This window comes from Hetaerina americana, unplaced genomic scaffold, assembly GCF_022747635.1.
Source record: "Hetaerina americana unplaced genomic scaffold, ioHetAmer1.1.p SCAF_12, whole genome shotgun sequence".
NCBI classification, from domain to species: domain Eukaryota; kingdom Metazoa; phylum Arthropoda; class Insecta; order Odonata; family Calopterygidae; genus Hetaerina; species Hetaerina americana.
In genome coordinates, this window is record NW_027286292.1 from 11,686,458 (window position 1) to 11,702,751 (window position 16,294).

The following is a 16,294-nucleotide window of genomic DNA, read 5'->3' on the forward strand; positions in this document are numbered from 1 at the left end:
AATACCAGAATTTCATGTACAGAACAGAACATATTATTTTTTAATAGGTTGAACAGCTTTTTCTTGAAAACAGGTACTTTTGTTTCATGTTTGATTCCATGGGAAAGTTTATTGATTAGCCTTAAGCCGATCATTGTTTTGGGCCCGTGAGCAGTATTGTGTGTTCAAAAAAATGGCTGGTGTTGGTCATTGCAGGTCCTTGTATAGTGACTATGGTAATTGCAGCTGGACCTGTAACTGAGAAATGTTTGCATGCAAGATGACATTAAATATACATATATATATATATATATATATATATACATATATATATATACATATATATATATATATATATATATATATATATATATATATATATATATATATATATATATATATATATATATATATATATATATATATATATACATACATACATATATATATATACATACATATATATATACATATATACAAACATATATATATACATACATACATATATATATATATATATATATATATATATATATATATATATATATATATATATATATATATATATATATATGCATATATATATATACATACATACATATATATATATATATATATATTTATATATATGCATATATTTAATAGGGTATTAAACATATTATGGCCAATTCTCCTGGTGATACACTGTGTAAACTTCAGGAGAATTGGCCATAATATGTTTAATACCCTATTAAATTTTGAAAATTATGCCCACTTGGGGAGAGTAACGCCAGAATAGGATACATAAAGCGAAACAAGGATAAAATTCACCATATAAAATGGATAGAAGTATTTTTAAATTTACAGAATGTCTAATATTTCTTATGAGAAACTATAAGGAACTTAGCTTTCCACATAATTTGAGAATGTGTACCTCCCAAGACATGTTTCTATGCAGGATAACTCCCAGGAATTGGCCACTGGAATTTTAGGGAGTGCTTACACCTGCTGAATCTCCTGAGATTGTATTGTGTTTCATGATATGATACTAGGCGGCAATAGAAAACTTCAAAAATAAATTCAACAGGGATATTGGTCTATTAGACTTCATGGCCATTTTACAACCTTTACCTTTGTATATTGGCAATATTTTGGCTGATTTAAGAGGGCTTGGAAAAATTCCGATTCTTGGGGATTTATTAATAAAGAAAAGCAGCTGATCTTTAATTGTATTAAATGGCCTTTTTATGACTATCCTTGGAATGCCATCTAATCCAAGGCTAAATTTGTTAGGAAATTTATTGATAATACTGGTCATTTCCATAGCTGAACTGGGGAATAGATATAATGAATTTCATGTGTTAGGAATATGAACATAATTAGCTTAATTGATGGAAACCATGGGATTTTGATAGGATAGGTAGAAATCATTCAGAATGGAGTTCATTTAAGAGTAATTTGGAATAGAATTTCTGTTATATTCATGCAGTTGAAGATCTTGTTGTAAATTGAGTATACTCTTGGATTTGTTATTAATTTCCAGATCTATTTAAATTTATTATCTGCATTGGTAAGTCTATGGTTGTTAAAGGATTAGTATTTAAAATTATTCTGAAATACATTGAATGATGATATCAAAACTCCTGTGATAGTGTTGACTGCTATTTGCATTTTCATCTTCATTTACTAAAATACTCATTTAATTAGAGGACAATCTTAATTTGCTCTTTATCCTTCAAGTTTTCAACTATCCTGTGAATCCACTGTCATTGAAAATAGATAGGAGATGGAGCACCATTTACAGCCTGTTTCAAATGAGATTGTGATTATAAAAACTTCAGCATTGGAGGTAGAATAATGATATACACCATAATCTTAAATAATAAGTAGATTAAGTGAATTTTTCCAGCACCTTATCTAAATGTTGTATTCATATTTTCTCCCATGAATCCGAGATACTTGCCACATATTCTAAATGCATCCAAACTAATGCAATATTACACCCCTCTAAGCGAAGATCTGGTACTTTCCCAGCATATCTGTTTGATGAAGTTTTCTCAGGTCTTCCACCGGGTCAGGGGCTCCATGTTGGTCGACATTTTGATGCTCGACTCATGCATTGTCCTCTGGGCAAATAAGAGCCAACTCTGCATTTTGGCTATCTTATATACACGACCACATTGGCCAGGTGACTCATGATTGGTCTGGGGTGGAGGAGTCTTCTTTTCACGGAGTTGCCATGGTGCTGTTTTGTTCTTCCTTCTCTAATCTTCCTCAGCACCGTTTTCCACATGTTGCAGAGGGAATAGCCAGAATCTATATTGAAATTACAACTCATCAATCGTATTTCAATGGCCTTTAATGATACGGTCCCAGTAACCACTGGAGCGGGCAAATAACCTATCCCATTGACTTTAATGGAGTGATCAATCCCAACACAGTGTTCAGCGATGGCTGATATCTCCTACTGCCCCAGCTGTAGGTGTTGCTGGTGTTCCTTTAACCTGGTCTCAATGGTCCACCCCATCTCTCCAATATAGTCGTCTCCGCAGGCACATTGGAGAGATGGGGCAGCAAGACATGGAGGCTCATCTGCCCTGAGGACGATGCACAAGTCAAGTGTCAAAACATCGGCCAACATGGAACCCCTGACCCAATGGAAGACCAGAGAAAACTTCATCAACCTCTCTCTTACTTTTCCATGACATTTCCCCGAAACATCCGATGAAGATTAACTTGTTCTAGTGGTAGTAAGGGTAACAAGGATAACCTACATATTCTTCTAATGTGTGCACACCAATATTTATGTTCCTTTAAATAATTGCCTGTTGTTAAACCACCCCCTGCCACACACCCTAGCAGTAGGTTGCCGGCTACCACTTATTTAGAAATGGAAAAAGCTATAGAATTACAGAATAGCATAATCATTCCCATCTCCAAAGGGAACAGGGAAGAAAAATGTGAAAACTTTTGAATGATAGGCCTGATGACAAAAATTGATGTATAGAATAGGCATAGATAAACATATCTTAATTAAAGGATTAAAGACTTTACTTTTTGAATAGTCAGGTTCAAAGAGTAGTCATAGATGGAGTTAGCTCAAATGCAGTAGAAGTTACTTCAGGTGTTCCCCAGGGAAGTGTTTTCGTACCTCTTTTATTCCCACTTTACTTTAATGACATTCACTCTGTAGTCACCAGTATGATACATTTATTTGCCGACACTGCAGTGGTTTACCGTGATATCCATGATCCTGAGTACACAGCAGCTTTGTCAGATGACCTTAATGCTGTACAGCAGCAGTGTGACACTTGGCAATTAGAACTTAACTTAAAAAAGTGTGTAGTGGTGAATTTTTGGAAAAAGAGCAATACCCTCCCAAATGCCTACTGCATTAGGAACACCGAATGGAATGTGTAGGCTCAATTAAACACCTAGGCATTACCCTCACTCACGTTATCTCCTGGGAAACACATATGAGGAATATGTGGACAAGCTAACAAAAAATTAGGATTTATTAGAAGATTACTTGGTAAATGTAATGAAAAGAGAAATTTTATCTGTTGTTGGTTAGGCTTCATTTAGAATATGCTGCTAGTATATGGGATCCTCACGAAGTTGGATTGATTGCCGTATTGGCTTGCATGCAGTGTAGAGGAGCTAGATTTTTAAAATGCTGTTATGATAAACTTAGTCGCGTATCCAAAATATTAGAGCAGCTAGGATAGGAATCACTCACAAAGCAAAAGTTAAATTACAGATTAATATCTTGCATATATTGGAAAGGCATCTCTTTAGAAGTGATGTTGAAAATTTTTTATTTACCCCGTTATACAGAGGTAGGAGAGGTCATGTCAATAAAATTAGAGAGATCAAGCGTAGAACAAATAGATTTAAGATATAATTTTTTCCACGAATGATAAGGAATCAGAATAGCATTGTCCCACTGCGGTAGGGTCATATTCGGGTCAAAAGTATTCTGATGTGTATTCACCCACTGCCACTCACCCTAACAGTGGCTTGCAGGATACTAAAATAAATAATTGATTGAAAAGAAGAGTATTTCATAGATTGAGATCAGCTCACCAGCTTAAAACAAGTGAAGGGCACAAGAAGCTAGTATGGTCCTTGGGAAGCCAAAGACCCAGACAGCGCCAAGACTAAGGACTGACAGATGTTCATTACAGTCATACCTGTAGATAACAAAATTCTTACAAAACTATCAACTGATAGAGAATTCTTTCAATTCTGAGGGACACAAGAGTGCCTAATTCATTACTTACACAAGAGGCTATGCAGCTGTAATTAAATCTGACTCCATCAGAAAAGAAGCAAGAACAAAGGCAGGATATGGGATAAGGATATGCACTCTTACCTACTTGCTTCAGTGTCTCCACAGAGAGGGTAGTAAATGAAATCAATTAAATGCTGCAAGAGTGTGAAACGATGGTAAACCAAATTATCATAATAACTTTGCAGATGATGTATTGGTCATAGCAGAGAGGGAAAACAGGACCAGAGGAAGACATCAGTTGGTTGGGAAAATGAGATAAAAATTTTCTACCTGAAAATAAAAACAAAACCAGATTATGGCTGACTGCTGACAAATATAAATGAGAAATCAAAGGATAGAGTTAGTGAAAGAATTTAGCCATCTGGGGTAGCAGAAAGATCTAATTCCAGGCAGAAATATTACCCTTGAAATAAAGAAACAATGCATTTCTGAAGTTATCAAGTTACTATGTTATTATATCTGGCGTAGGTGACCCCACCAGGAGCAAATGTCATTACTCCCACCAACACAGCTCTAGGGGTCACTGGAGCACTCAAGCCCTACACCACATCAAGGTTGTAGTCCATGGGAGGGTACTATGAAATGTAGGTAGTAACAATAACTGCAACAGAGTATAAAAATATTAGGAACTGGGAAGTTGATATTATAAGAAAAGATTGAATATGAAGATCAAATAATTAACAAATAAATTTTACTAAGAGAAGATATAAGTAATGAAAACTATGAAGAGAATAAGGTATAGCATTATTAGATCCATTTTGAGAGCCATGGGCTGATGAGGACAGTTGTTCAGGGAAAAGTTGATTTAAAATAACTGGAGAAGAAGACCTCAGACAAAATCAAATAGGCAATAAAATATGGTGGAGAGAAGAACAAAACATGTGAAAAGAAAAGAGAATGGATTGCAGAGCTTTGTCAAACCAATACACAATGATATTTATATATAGTGATGATTAATCTGCCGTTTGCAGAATTTTTAATCAAAATACTTTTTCAAAGAGGATGTATATTTTTAAAACAATGTTTTGGAGTGTCCTACATGGTAGCCAAATGAAAATAAGCCTGCTGACACAGAGGTATCACTCAGAACATGGGTACCAAGGAAATTTCTCCAAAAAATAACAGAAGATGGCATTTTTTGAGTGCTTATGAAAATTTTTCAATGCCAATTTGCTTCAAATACTGTCACCCATAAGTTTAAGTAATTTTCTGCTTTGTGAACAACATGAGAAACAGTTCCATTGGCAAAAATGTCAAGGATAAAAATATATGGTTCCTTGATCTCTTACCAAATATAACACTCACCTCTTATTTCCACAAAGAAATAATTAAGGAAAATTTAACAGATCCATATTAAAGGATAATATAGGAGGGGAAGGGGGCCTGTTGTCAAAGGTTACATTATATAGAGGAATGGTGGGGCGTAAATTGCTGCTACTTGATGATGAACACAAAGATGTTAAGATCTTGAGCAAATTTGTTTTCAGGATGGAGGTTGTTGTTATTAGTATTGTTATTATGCATAATATTTTCTATACGACCAAATGGAAAAATTAATAAAATATATCACTTCAATCACTGTAGTCGTGAAGGAAGGACATGGCAAAAATAAATAAGCATTGTAAATTATTATATTGTACAAAGAAGTTCTTGTTTTGATGGATTACAATATATGATGCAGTCTGTGTGACTGATATTAAGAAATTGCAGCAACCAAGAAAAAACAAATGCTTCAAGGAAGTTAAGGACTTCAATGATGAATTTTCATAGAAATATTGAAAAAAAACCTTATGAACAATGCCAGTCTACTTTTTTATTCCGTAGTGATAGCACTTTTGATATGCCAAAAATATTTTATAAATTAACAAATGAAGAAAAGAAAATAAGTTTATTTTTTATGTAGGGAAATGGTTTAGTATTATAAATGTTGAACCATAAAAATTCACTACTAATTCTGACGATAAAGTCAAACTTTCTCAGAAAATACTTAATGAATAATAAGGTTTGCCTTTAATGCAATATTTACAAATGTGTCTCGTTAATCTGCCATTATTGAATTCAAGGTGGCCTTCAAAAGGAAGAAATGAAGGGAGTGGTTGGAGACTTGAGTAACTACAGAATCAGGGCAAATGAAATAGTTGGAAAAAATCTTTCTGACTACTCTTGGAATAATTAATTTAAGATGATGATTATGTACTAAGTTACCAAGGCTTTCACTCAGGTGTTTTGGACAGCATAAGGATTCAAGGTCCCAGTTGTAGCTGCAATCACACTCAGGACTTGTGAATGTGGATGGTTGATAATGCTGCAATGGCAAAGCAGTCTCCATGTGACCAGAATTATCCCATTCCATTCGTGAATTGATGAAAGTTTGTTCTTCTTCTATAGAGTATTGATAAGCAGCAGCTTCTGCACCCATCATCTGCTAACAGAAATTAAGATGAATATGTTAATTAATGCCTACAGAATACTGATGCACCACTAAGTAACAAGCAAACTACAAATTGATACATACAAAGTTACAGACATACGTAGTCATGCATGAATTGCTCTATGAGGGTGGTCCCATAAGTACCCTGCCTGATTTCGAGATAATGGTAGTCATTTAAAAATTATCACTGTATTAGAAAGTATGCAATCTTTCAAGCATATGTTTCAAGTTGGAAGATGCTACGATTTTTAGTATTTGTTTGGCAGCCATCAATAGTGTATGTTTTCAGAGAATTTGTGAAAATGGAGAAAATTGGTCATCATTATGTGACACAATACTTTTATTTGAAAGGCCATAGTCCAACCAATATAAAAGCTGAACTGGATTATACTCTGGGAGAGTCTGCTCCTTTGTTTACAACAGTAAAGTAATGGGCAGCAGAGTTTAAATGAGGCCATACCAGCTGTCAAGACAAGCATCGCATTGTTCGACCAAATGAGGTGACGATGCCAGAAACAGTGAAGAAAATCCACAAAAGATATTGAATGATTGTCAACTGAAAGTGCGCGAGCTAGCAGACATAGTAGGCATTTCAAAAAGTGCGATACATCGTATATTATTGAAATATATTTGAAAATTTGGACATGAGAAAGCTGTGTGCAAGATGGGTGTCGCGTTTGCTCACATTCAAGCAAAAGCGGTGTCGTAAAGATGCTTCAATTGAGTGCTTAGCAATGTTTCACAGCAACAAAGCAGAAATTTTGTGCCCTTTCATAACCATGGATGAAACATGGGTCCATTACTTCATACCCGAGACAAAAGAACAATCAAAACAATGGATTCAAAAGGGAGAACCGACTCCAAAGAAGGTGGAGACTGTTTCATCTGCAGTTGAGGTCTAGGCGTCAGTGTTTTGGGATACACGTGGGATAATTTTCATTGACTATCTTGAAAATGGAAAAACTATCAACAGCGAGTATTATACGAGTTTTGTATTGTTTGAGTGAAGAAATCAAGCAAAACCGGCCGCATTAGCCTTAGAAGAAAGGGTTGTTTCACCAAGACAATGCACATGCTCACAAATCTGTTATTGCAAGGAACAAAACTCATGAATTAAAGTTTGAATTGCTGCCTCATGTACCCTATTCGCCAGATTTAGCCCACTCAGATTATTTTCTGTTTGTAAACTTGAAAAAATGGCTCAGTGGTCAAAGAATTTCCATCCATGAAGAAGTGATGTCGGCAGTTAACAGCTATTTTGAGGAGTAAGACAGTTCTTACTATAAAAAGGGTATCAAACTTGTTGAACATCTCTGGGAAAAGTGTATAGAGCTGAAAGGAGATAATGTTGAAAAATAAATACATTTTTTCCAAAATTTTTGTTTTCTTTGTTTAGTCGGGTACTTCTGGGACCACCCTCGTACAGCATACTCTCGATTAACCGGACTGTATAGGGTTGGGGTTGTCTGGATTTGGCAAAATCTGCATTGTCAAGGCTTTTGACTCCATTAACCCCATGGAATATTTTCCCCCTGAATCCTTGGCACCATTGTTTGCCTTCTAACTACTCAATATGAAACATTAGAAATAGAAGGAAAATCACATTCAGATTTTTAATGGGTTTAGGATGGATACAAGCTATCAAACTAATGTTCTTCCCTTTATTGCATTTTGCAACATCCTGTCGCCAATCAAAATGCTCCGTAGCAATCTATCCTACCTCCTCTGGATTTCTTCCATCACTACTTTCCTCTTCCCCACCATACCTAGGACTTCCTTGTTTTTTTCCCTTCGGCCCACTTAACCTTTTGCATCCTTATCCCACATTCCAAAAGTCTCCAATCTATGCTTATCACCCTGCTTCAATTACCATATTTTCATACCCTACAAAATCATGGTTTATATAAAAGTTTTGATGAACTTTTTCATAACATTCTTACTCCATCTCCCTGTCCTCAATTCCCTCTCTCCTTGTTTATATTTATTTGCTGGACATATTTCCTCAGTTTATGACCCTATTGTTTTATCAGTTTAATCCAGAAAACACAAACTGTTCCACCTGGTCTAGTTTATGAACTCCAGGTTCAATATTTAATTAGCCTTTATCTTTCTTAAAAGCTGTGATCCTATGTTTTATTCACATTATTTCTCATCAAATGGCTATCTCACTGGGCTCCCAATGCCCTCAGCAATGCTTGCAACCCTTTGGCTGTATCATGGACACCCCTTTCTTACTCCTTTTCCTTACACTCTCCATCCGGACTTTCCATCTACCACTTGCACCTGAGCAAGTTGAACATGTACAGGTTGCGGCCATGTCTACTTTCACTCCAATCTACTCCTATTTTCTGCAATACATTCATTAATTCTACCCCATTTGTTCTATCAAACTCCTTTTCAAAATCTACAAAACAGACAAAAAATCATGATTGTATTCTATATTTCTTTTTATTAGTGTCCTCATTACAACTATGGCATCTTGTGTGCATCTTTCATCCTGAACCCAAATTGATCATCCCCTATGCAATCATTAACCTTGCTCTCCATTCTCTTTTTGGTTATCCTGAGAATCATTCGGGCTGAGTGTGAAATAAAACTAATTGTTTTGTAGTCCTTACATTTTGCTGCTGTTCCCTTTTTTTGGAATAGGAACTAACACTGATCTGATGAAATCTTCCATCCTATTTCCTCCCTCATGAATGTATGAGTTAATCCTTAAACCTTTTCCTAAACCTTAAATTAGTTCTGCAGGAATGTTGTCTACCCCCCCCCCCCACTGCCTTATCTAATTTCTATTCCCTTAATGTCCTTTGCATCTTGCCAAGGAGTAAGCCTGGACCTAAGCTATCTGTATCATATTTTCTTTTTATGTCAAACTTTACTGGCCTACTGTCATTACCATATAGTGCCTTTATATATTCCTCCCATCTCTCCTGAATCTCCCTTGTTTTTAATAATATTTTTCTTGACTAATCTTTAATTGTGTGAACAGATTTCACCTTTTTACTTCATGAGAGTGCTTTCATGTCTTTGTACAGTGCACTGATTTCACCCTTCCTCTGTAGACCTTGTGTATCATTGCACTGCATTTTCCACCGAACTTCTTTTGCTCTATTTGTTAACTGCATCAGTTTATTATTTAAATCTTGATGCTTCCTTTCACTCAACTCTTTATTTAGATGCTTCTATTCCATTTTCTCATATATCTTTCTAAAATTTTCAACTGTAATCCACATTTCCTTGTTCTTCTCCTATTAACCTATCCTATACTTCCATTTGTGGCTTTTGAAAACTTTTTTTGATATATTCCTGTTTTTTCTTTTTAGTACCCAGCTTCCTGTCCTCACTCAAAATTTTTTCTAAAACCTGTTGATATACATTTCTTTCAATTCCTATTAACACTTCCAAATTCCATTTTCTAAACCTTATTCCCTGTTTTATATTTTTAAATGGGGTGCTACACTTCATCATCACTAAATGTTGGCCTGTGTCAGCATCCGCTTCTGGCAAACAATGTAATGAATCATGCTGTTCCATAATATTAGCATATTTATTCAACATGTTTACTGCACTTCTTCCAACTTATTTGTTTAATATCATTGCCACCACTTGCAGGCTCTCATCCCCTCTGCTATATTACCCTATAAACTCTTGCTTCACTAATCCCCACGGTCTTCCATCTCATCTCTCACACCACAAACACATCTATGTTTCTTCTGCCCATATCTCACTATTATTTCCTAATTTATCATCCTCGGCTGCACCCTAAAATTCTAAGTCCCTATTCTAACTAGTTTGGCCCTCTTTTATCTTATGTACTGCTGCTCTTTTGCTCTGCCCGGATTCCGTAAGATGAAACAATGGAAGCCTCGCCTTTCCCACTTCCGGGCATGACACAGGGCCAATTTGGCTGTCCTTGGTTCCCAGGACCCTTTGCAAGTGTAGTGTTCATCATAACAATCTTGGGATAAATTATTGATGTGCCTTCCCATTGTTTTCCTAGCCTTATCCTTTTAATATGACTCCAACACCCAAATTGCCATTCCACTGGGATCATAGGCCTTTGCAACCATCTTTTTGAGGAACAGATGCTGTGTAGACCCCCTTTTGTCTGGCTGCTCCATTTCAATTCATCTGGCATGGGTAATCCTACCAGAAGTAAATATAATGACTTCCATCAGTACAACTATAGGGGTAATCAGAATGCACAGTCTCTTCAATTACATCAAGGTTTTAGTCCGAGGGAGGGAAAATTGGAAAAATCTATTTAAATAAACCATATCACTAATTTTATCCTAACATAAAGTTCATAATGAATCATTGGTATCTTAAAATAAATGATAGATATGAGTGCTTAATTGAATGACCTCATTTACAGAATATCTTTCAATTATTAATGTAACTAGTTAATCAAGTTTTTATTGATATAAAAGGGTGTTTTGCTTCTGAAGGGTTGTACTAGTTTTCATTTGTAATTTTTTCTCGTAATGATCACAGTTGTACATACCACCCTGTTCTCCAGCTTACTTAAATTTTATCATCTGCTGTTGAAATGTATTCACTCATCTCATTGGTTGTTGTTGCTAAAATATTTAATAATATTACAGCTAATGTTTTGTTGTGTTGCAACACAATTTGGTTGATGATACTTGTATCCCATTTGACTCTGAAGTTTTAACAGGTTAATATTGTTAAAGGAGTAAATTAGTCACTGACTGATGACTATTGCTGTTAGAGGGTTTACTTGCATTTTTGTTGATGTATTCTTTTGTTGGAAATGAATGATTTGGGACTTTCACTTGGAACTGTTTTTTTAACAAGCATTTTATTTCTTCCTGAGAACTTATCTGAGCATGGATTTGGTCTTTCATAATGTGAAGGATGAAATGATGTTGGAAACAGACGAAAATTTTAACTATAATTAACCATGCATTTTCTGTATTATTTTTTGGAAGAAAGCTTTCTAGAGGTCTTAAGAGGTCATTCAGTATCCTCTTCATTGTTCAAGGTTGTCCATATTATCCCTCGGCAATACTCTTCAACTTGTGGCTATGAACATTAGTACACAGAAATATAAACGCCCTTTCCTTACAGATTTTTCATTCAGGAACCTTAAAGTCACTACGTAAAGCTTGCATATTTTCTATCAAAGCTCTTCTTCAATACTCAACCATTTAATCTGAAATATATGTCTTAAATTACAGTAAATCATCTTTAGTCATCAGTTCTTGCAAATATTCAATAAATGGTTCAACAGCATAACTATCAGTACTCATGATGTCACTCTATCGTAAATAATATGCCCCCTTTATAGCCACAGCCTACTACTTTTTGTATGGAATTTCTCTGCAATCAAGTATTTGGAAAGTTTGCCATGATGCTTGGTCTTGTATTTCAGTGTCACCTACTTAACATGATCATTTATACACATATCACCTGTGGCTACTGTCTTTAAGTGACTTCAGTTTTTCTTTCACAAGCTCTCATAATCATTGCATTTCTAAGTATGTAGCTATTCATGAATAGGCAAGGAAAGTATACACTATTTCAAATGTGCTGTGTCTGTAAAACGTGTTCATTAGATGGACATATGGATTCTATTTCATGCAGTAATAATTATTTGACATTTTTAATGTAAAGCTGGAACAATGATTGAAGTATTATAATTAATGGAAATTATGGTTGTAGAAATTTGTAAGCCAAACGTATATTTTGGTAGAGTACAGCAGTGCTGCTTATAGTAGCCCCTAAATAAGCCACCAACAGTACACGACTGGACTCTTGGATTAAAAAGCAGTCCGATTTAGTGGGATCCGGCATAATGAGGTTTTACTGTGCATTCACCAGGTGACACCAACCATTTTTGTTCTAAATGAACTTCTTAATAATATGGCAGAATAAAACCTTAAAAAAAGACATTTTCTGGGCCAATATCCCACGGGCACACAAAAATATTTGTCTAAATTGGTAAAATGCTCACCCATTTTGCACCAATGTTTCCCTCACTAAGTGACTTAGTGACTAAGTGAGAAGATCTCTGCTCCAAGTGTGGCTGTTGCATCATTCTCAGGCTAACAGCTAAGGGTTTCTGCTGGCAATAGATTTTTAAAGGTGGTCTCATTCCTAGGACAAGAATGAAATCAAAGCTATGATTCCTCATATTTTGCATAAAAAAGCTCGCAAGCTCATTGATCTCCTAGTAAACTCATCTCACTGATATTTCATGATATTTTTCCTTCTATTATTATAGGTGCATAACTGAGAGCCTCTATGTGCCCTTAAATTTTCAAGCATGCATGATACCATTGCTAATATAATTTATGTATAGTGAAACAATCCTGCAGATTCATTTCATGACAAATGTCACAAGGCTATTCATGCTTTTAGTGGGAATAACAGGCATGGAATAAAGGTCATAGAAACTCACGCATTAGAGTTGATCAGCAAGACCTCTCGCCTATAATTCCAACACTCCCATTCCTCTTATGGACCATAAGGGTATGTTGTTCCATACTTGAGACTGTTGAGGACATACTTGGGAATTTCCTCATCTGTCCCTGATGGGAATCCTAGGGGATATCCTCAAATTTGTTACACTGTCTTGGTGACCTAATTTTCCAAATGTTGATATCAACAATACTTAGTCACTGGTTGTTCCATTATGTTGGTGTGAATCTTCTCCATGATAATTATCTTACTTCATGAAAATTTGTGCAAATAGTTTTAATATGAGTAAATGTGATACTGTTTTAAAACAAGAGGATTGAAGGTATTAGAATGAGACCATTCTACAAAAAGATATAACTACTCATAGCATTGGAAGTAACCACATTTGTAAACAACATCATTATAAAAATGTACATAAATATCTTCATAATATAAAACTATGGGAAAATATGGGTATGTGGTTGCTTTAGAGCCCTTTATTTTTTTTCCACAGGTAATTTTTTGAATGGAAAACGAATTCCACGTGCCTTTGCAAGCTCTGGTTCTGTTTCCTGGTTTCTGTAAGTTCCTTCATGGTTCACTTTGAGTGCCAATAATAAAAATTGTTTCCAATAATGGGTGAAAATATAAGCCAGAGGAGGGTGGAAATGTGGTTATTTCCATACATATTTACTCTTGACTAAGGATCAATTTCTCTAAAATGCCTGTAATATGAGTCGACAAGAATATTGGATTTTGTGACGGTGTGGAGAGCATGGTTGTGACTCTGTGTAGTACCATCCAGTATTTTCAGTTAATTAAAATTTTGGAACATATATTTTAGTTTAAGATTTTTTGTTAACTCCATAATTATTATCATTAAACATTTATTTTTAAATTTATACAAAAAGATCCTTACCAAGAAGTGAAAGATAGAAGAAGAAGGTTTAGAGCACAATTACGGCATGGTAGTGAAAATGCTGTTATTTCTTTTTATTAACTGAAATTTGTCCAGGGCATCTAGAAGGAAATATTCTTCTCTTCATTTTAAAATAAAATATTTTTCTTTCCCCAACTTCACAGCAGTTGTTTAATTAAATGTGTGAGTTGAAGGTATAAAAAGATAACAAATATGAAGCCCGATGAAGGCTGATAATTATTTTTACAACCCTGCTTCCATGATCTCCCAATTAGACACAAAAGAAAGCTATACACAAAACAAATGAAAACCCCCTTGGCTTGGAAAAGGAATGATTCAACAAGCAATTCCCTTCTCAGATATTTCTTAAGGAAGGGAGGGGCATGTAAGTCTTGGTTTGGAAATCACTTGGTCACCGAGTGCGCCAGTTGAGGGTTACTAGTCTCAAGGTTAGTGGGACCTACTCTCGCTTTTGTGAAAGTGAAGACATATCCAAAACTTTCATCCCCTTCCACTTCATGAAAATAATCTTCAACATTTTGAGTGGGAAAGGAAATTGCATTGATACCAAGCAGTGATATAGATGGAGTGAACAGACTATTGGGGTATAAAAAGAAAGTAATGTCATATAAACTCATGAAACAAGTGAATCCTGTCATCAGCCATATGCTACATCAATACTTATCAAAAATTCATTTCTGACAACTTAGTGTCATTCATTAGATAGGAGACACTTTTTAATTCATAGTTGCACAGAATTTCAATATTTTTAGAAAGGAAACCATACATTAAATTCCTTCAAAAATAAATTGGCCATACTGTTTTCAGAATGAAAATAATGAAGGTAATACCACTGAACATTAATAAATCAATAATAAAATATATTAGCAGTAAAATCATTGAATAACCACATAATTATTGTTTTTTTAACTTTATTAAGATTTATATTTCCTCAGAAACAAATTTCATTAAATGAACTTTTGGCTTGGTAGAGTTGCAGGATGAAGATTTTTTAATGACACCAAAACATGCTAGTAGTCCATTATTTATTTGACTACACTCTGATTTGCTGAGTTTCTGTACCTTGCAAGTATAAGTAACCTTAAATGCTGCTAAATGCAGAAGTTTCACTATTGCTTTAATTTCATCAGACTCGCAATAAACTTGTGTTATAACAGGGCACTTCAGCTTGCGCATTTTCCAATGCTTCACCCACTCCTCGTAGGCTCCCTGGAAGGTCTCAAAGGGGACCTCTTGTAGGCAGACTCTCGAAGCTTCTTTTAACGCCTCCAGTGGCCATGTCCTTTCAGAGTTATTTTTATGATGAGAAAGAAAATGAAGTTTAGGGGCCATTTAAAAAAAATGCATTATTCGTCTCCTGCCACCACTTTGTCCAAAATATCACGATCAGTTTTCGAGCAATTTCTGGCTCTTCAACAGGCGCTTTTCCTTCATGTTGTCGGTGTGTACTTTCCGCACCATCTTGGAGCAGACATTCCTCATGCCAAAATCCTCCGCTAAAATTCGGTGAACAACTGATTTAGGCACGCCACTTTTTTCGGGCTAACATCCGGACTCTAATTCGTCCATCGCTGTTAAAAACTTGTTGCACTTTTAGGACCATCTCGTCAGTTTTTTAATGGGCGCTCGTTGACCCGGGTGCTCTCCCGACCCTACCGGAACCTCTTGTGCCACTCGAAAGATCGGTACTTTGACAAAGCGTCCTCCCCGAAGGCTTGACTAAGCATTTTTATCGTATCCGCGGCATTTTAATTCAAAATTTGACGGAGTAATACTGATCCAAATTATGCGCAATCGTTTTTTGGACGAGGGAATAGTGATACCTGTACACTTTGTGCTAAGCCACATCTTCACCCAACCGCTGCTTGAAGGCTACTGCGGTCGGTGGAATTCTCTAGCGAAGCCCCCATTACTTTTACCGCCAGGAGCTGCGTCCAGCAAGCGTATGTGGCTGGCTGTAGAAATTCATTTCCGGAACTTTTGGGACAGACCCTGTATATATCTACATGCATAGATATATTTTTTTCCATAGGAAATCTACCAGTTAGGTAGATTTTTTTGGATGGACAAATCTACCAAATAATTATCTGGTCTCGCATAACAAAACACAATCCAACATCCTAGTCTGCAGCAAGCTCCTCTTCATCTCTGTATACTTTCTTCCTCCCTTCATTCGGTCCAACAGCCCTATCCTATTCCTGCCCCTTCCTCGTTTGCCTAACATTATCCACTCTATCAAAGTTTT

At 35.6% G+C, this 16,294-nt stretch overlaps 1 protein-coding gene across 4 annotated transcripts in view; it reads right to left on the bottom strand.

The window, feature by feature from the left end:
• LOC139685865 (uncharacterized) overlaps window positions 1-16,294 on the bottom strand; it is a 48,267-nt gene continuing 31,973 nt past the window's right edge. Inside the window, exons 2-5 of one of the 4 annotated variants that reach the window (XM_071582981.1) lie at window positions 13,111-13,252; window positions 12,664-12,806; window positions 6,458-6,677; window positions 1-237 (exon numbers count right to left, since the gene is read on the bottom strand). In XM_071582981.1, the coding sequence (XP_071439082.1) occupies window positions 131-237; window positions 6,458-6,677; window positions 12,664-12,806; window positions 13,111-13,114 (474 nt within the window). In that variant the 5' untranslated portion in view covers window positions 13,115-13,252 and the 3' untranslated portion in view covers window positions 1-130. Of the gene's footprint in view, window positions 238-6,457; window positions 6,678-12,663; window positions 12,807-13,110; window positions 13,293-16,294 lie in introns of all 4 variants that reach the window. The other 3 variants (XM_071582982.1, XM_071582980.1, XM_071582983.1) reach the window with 3 other exon arrangements.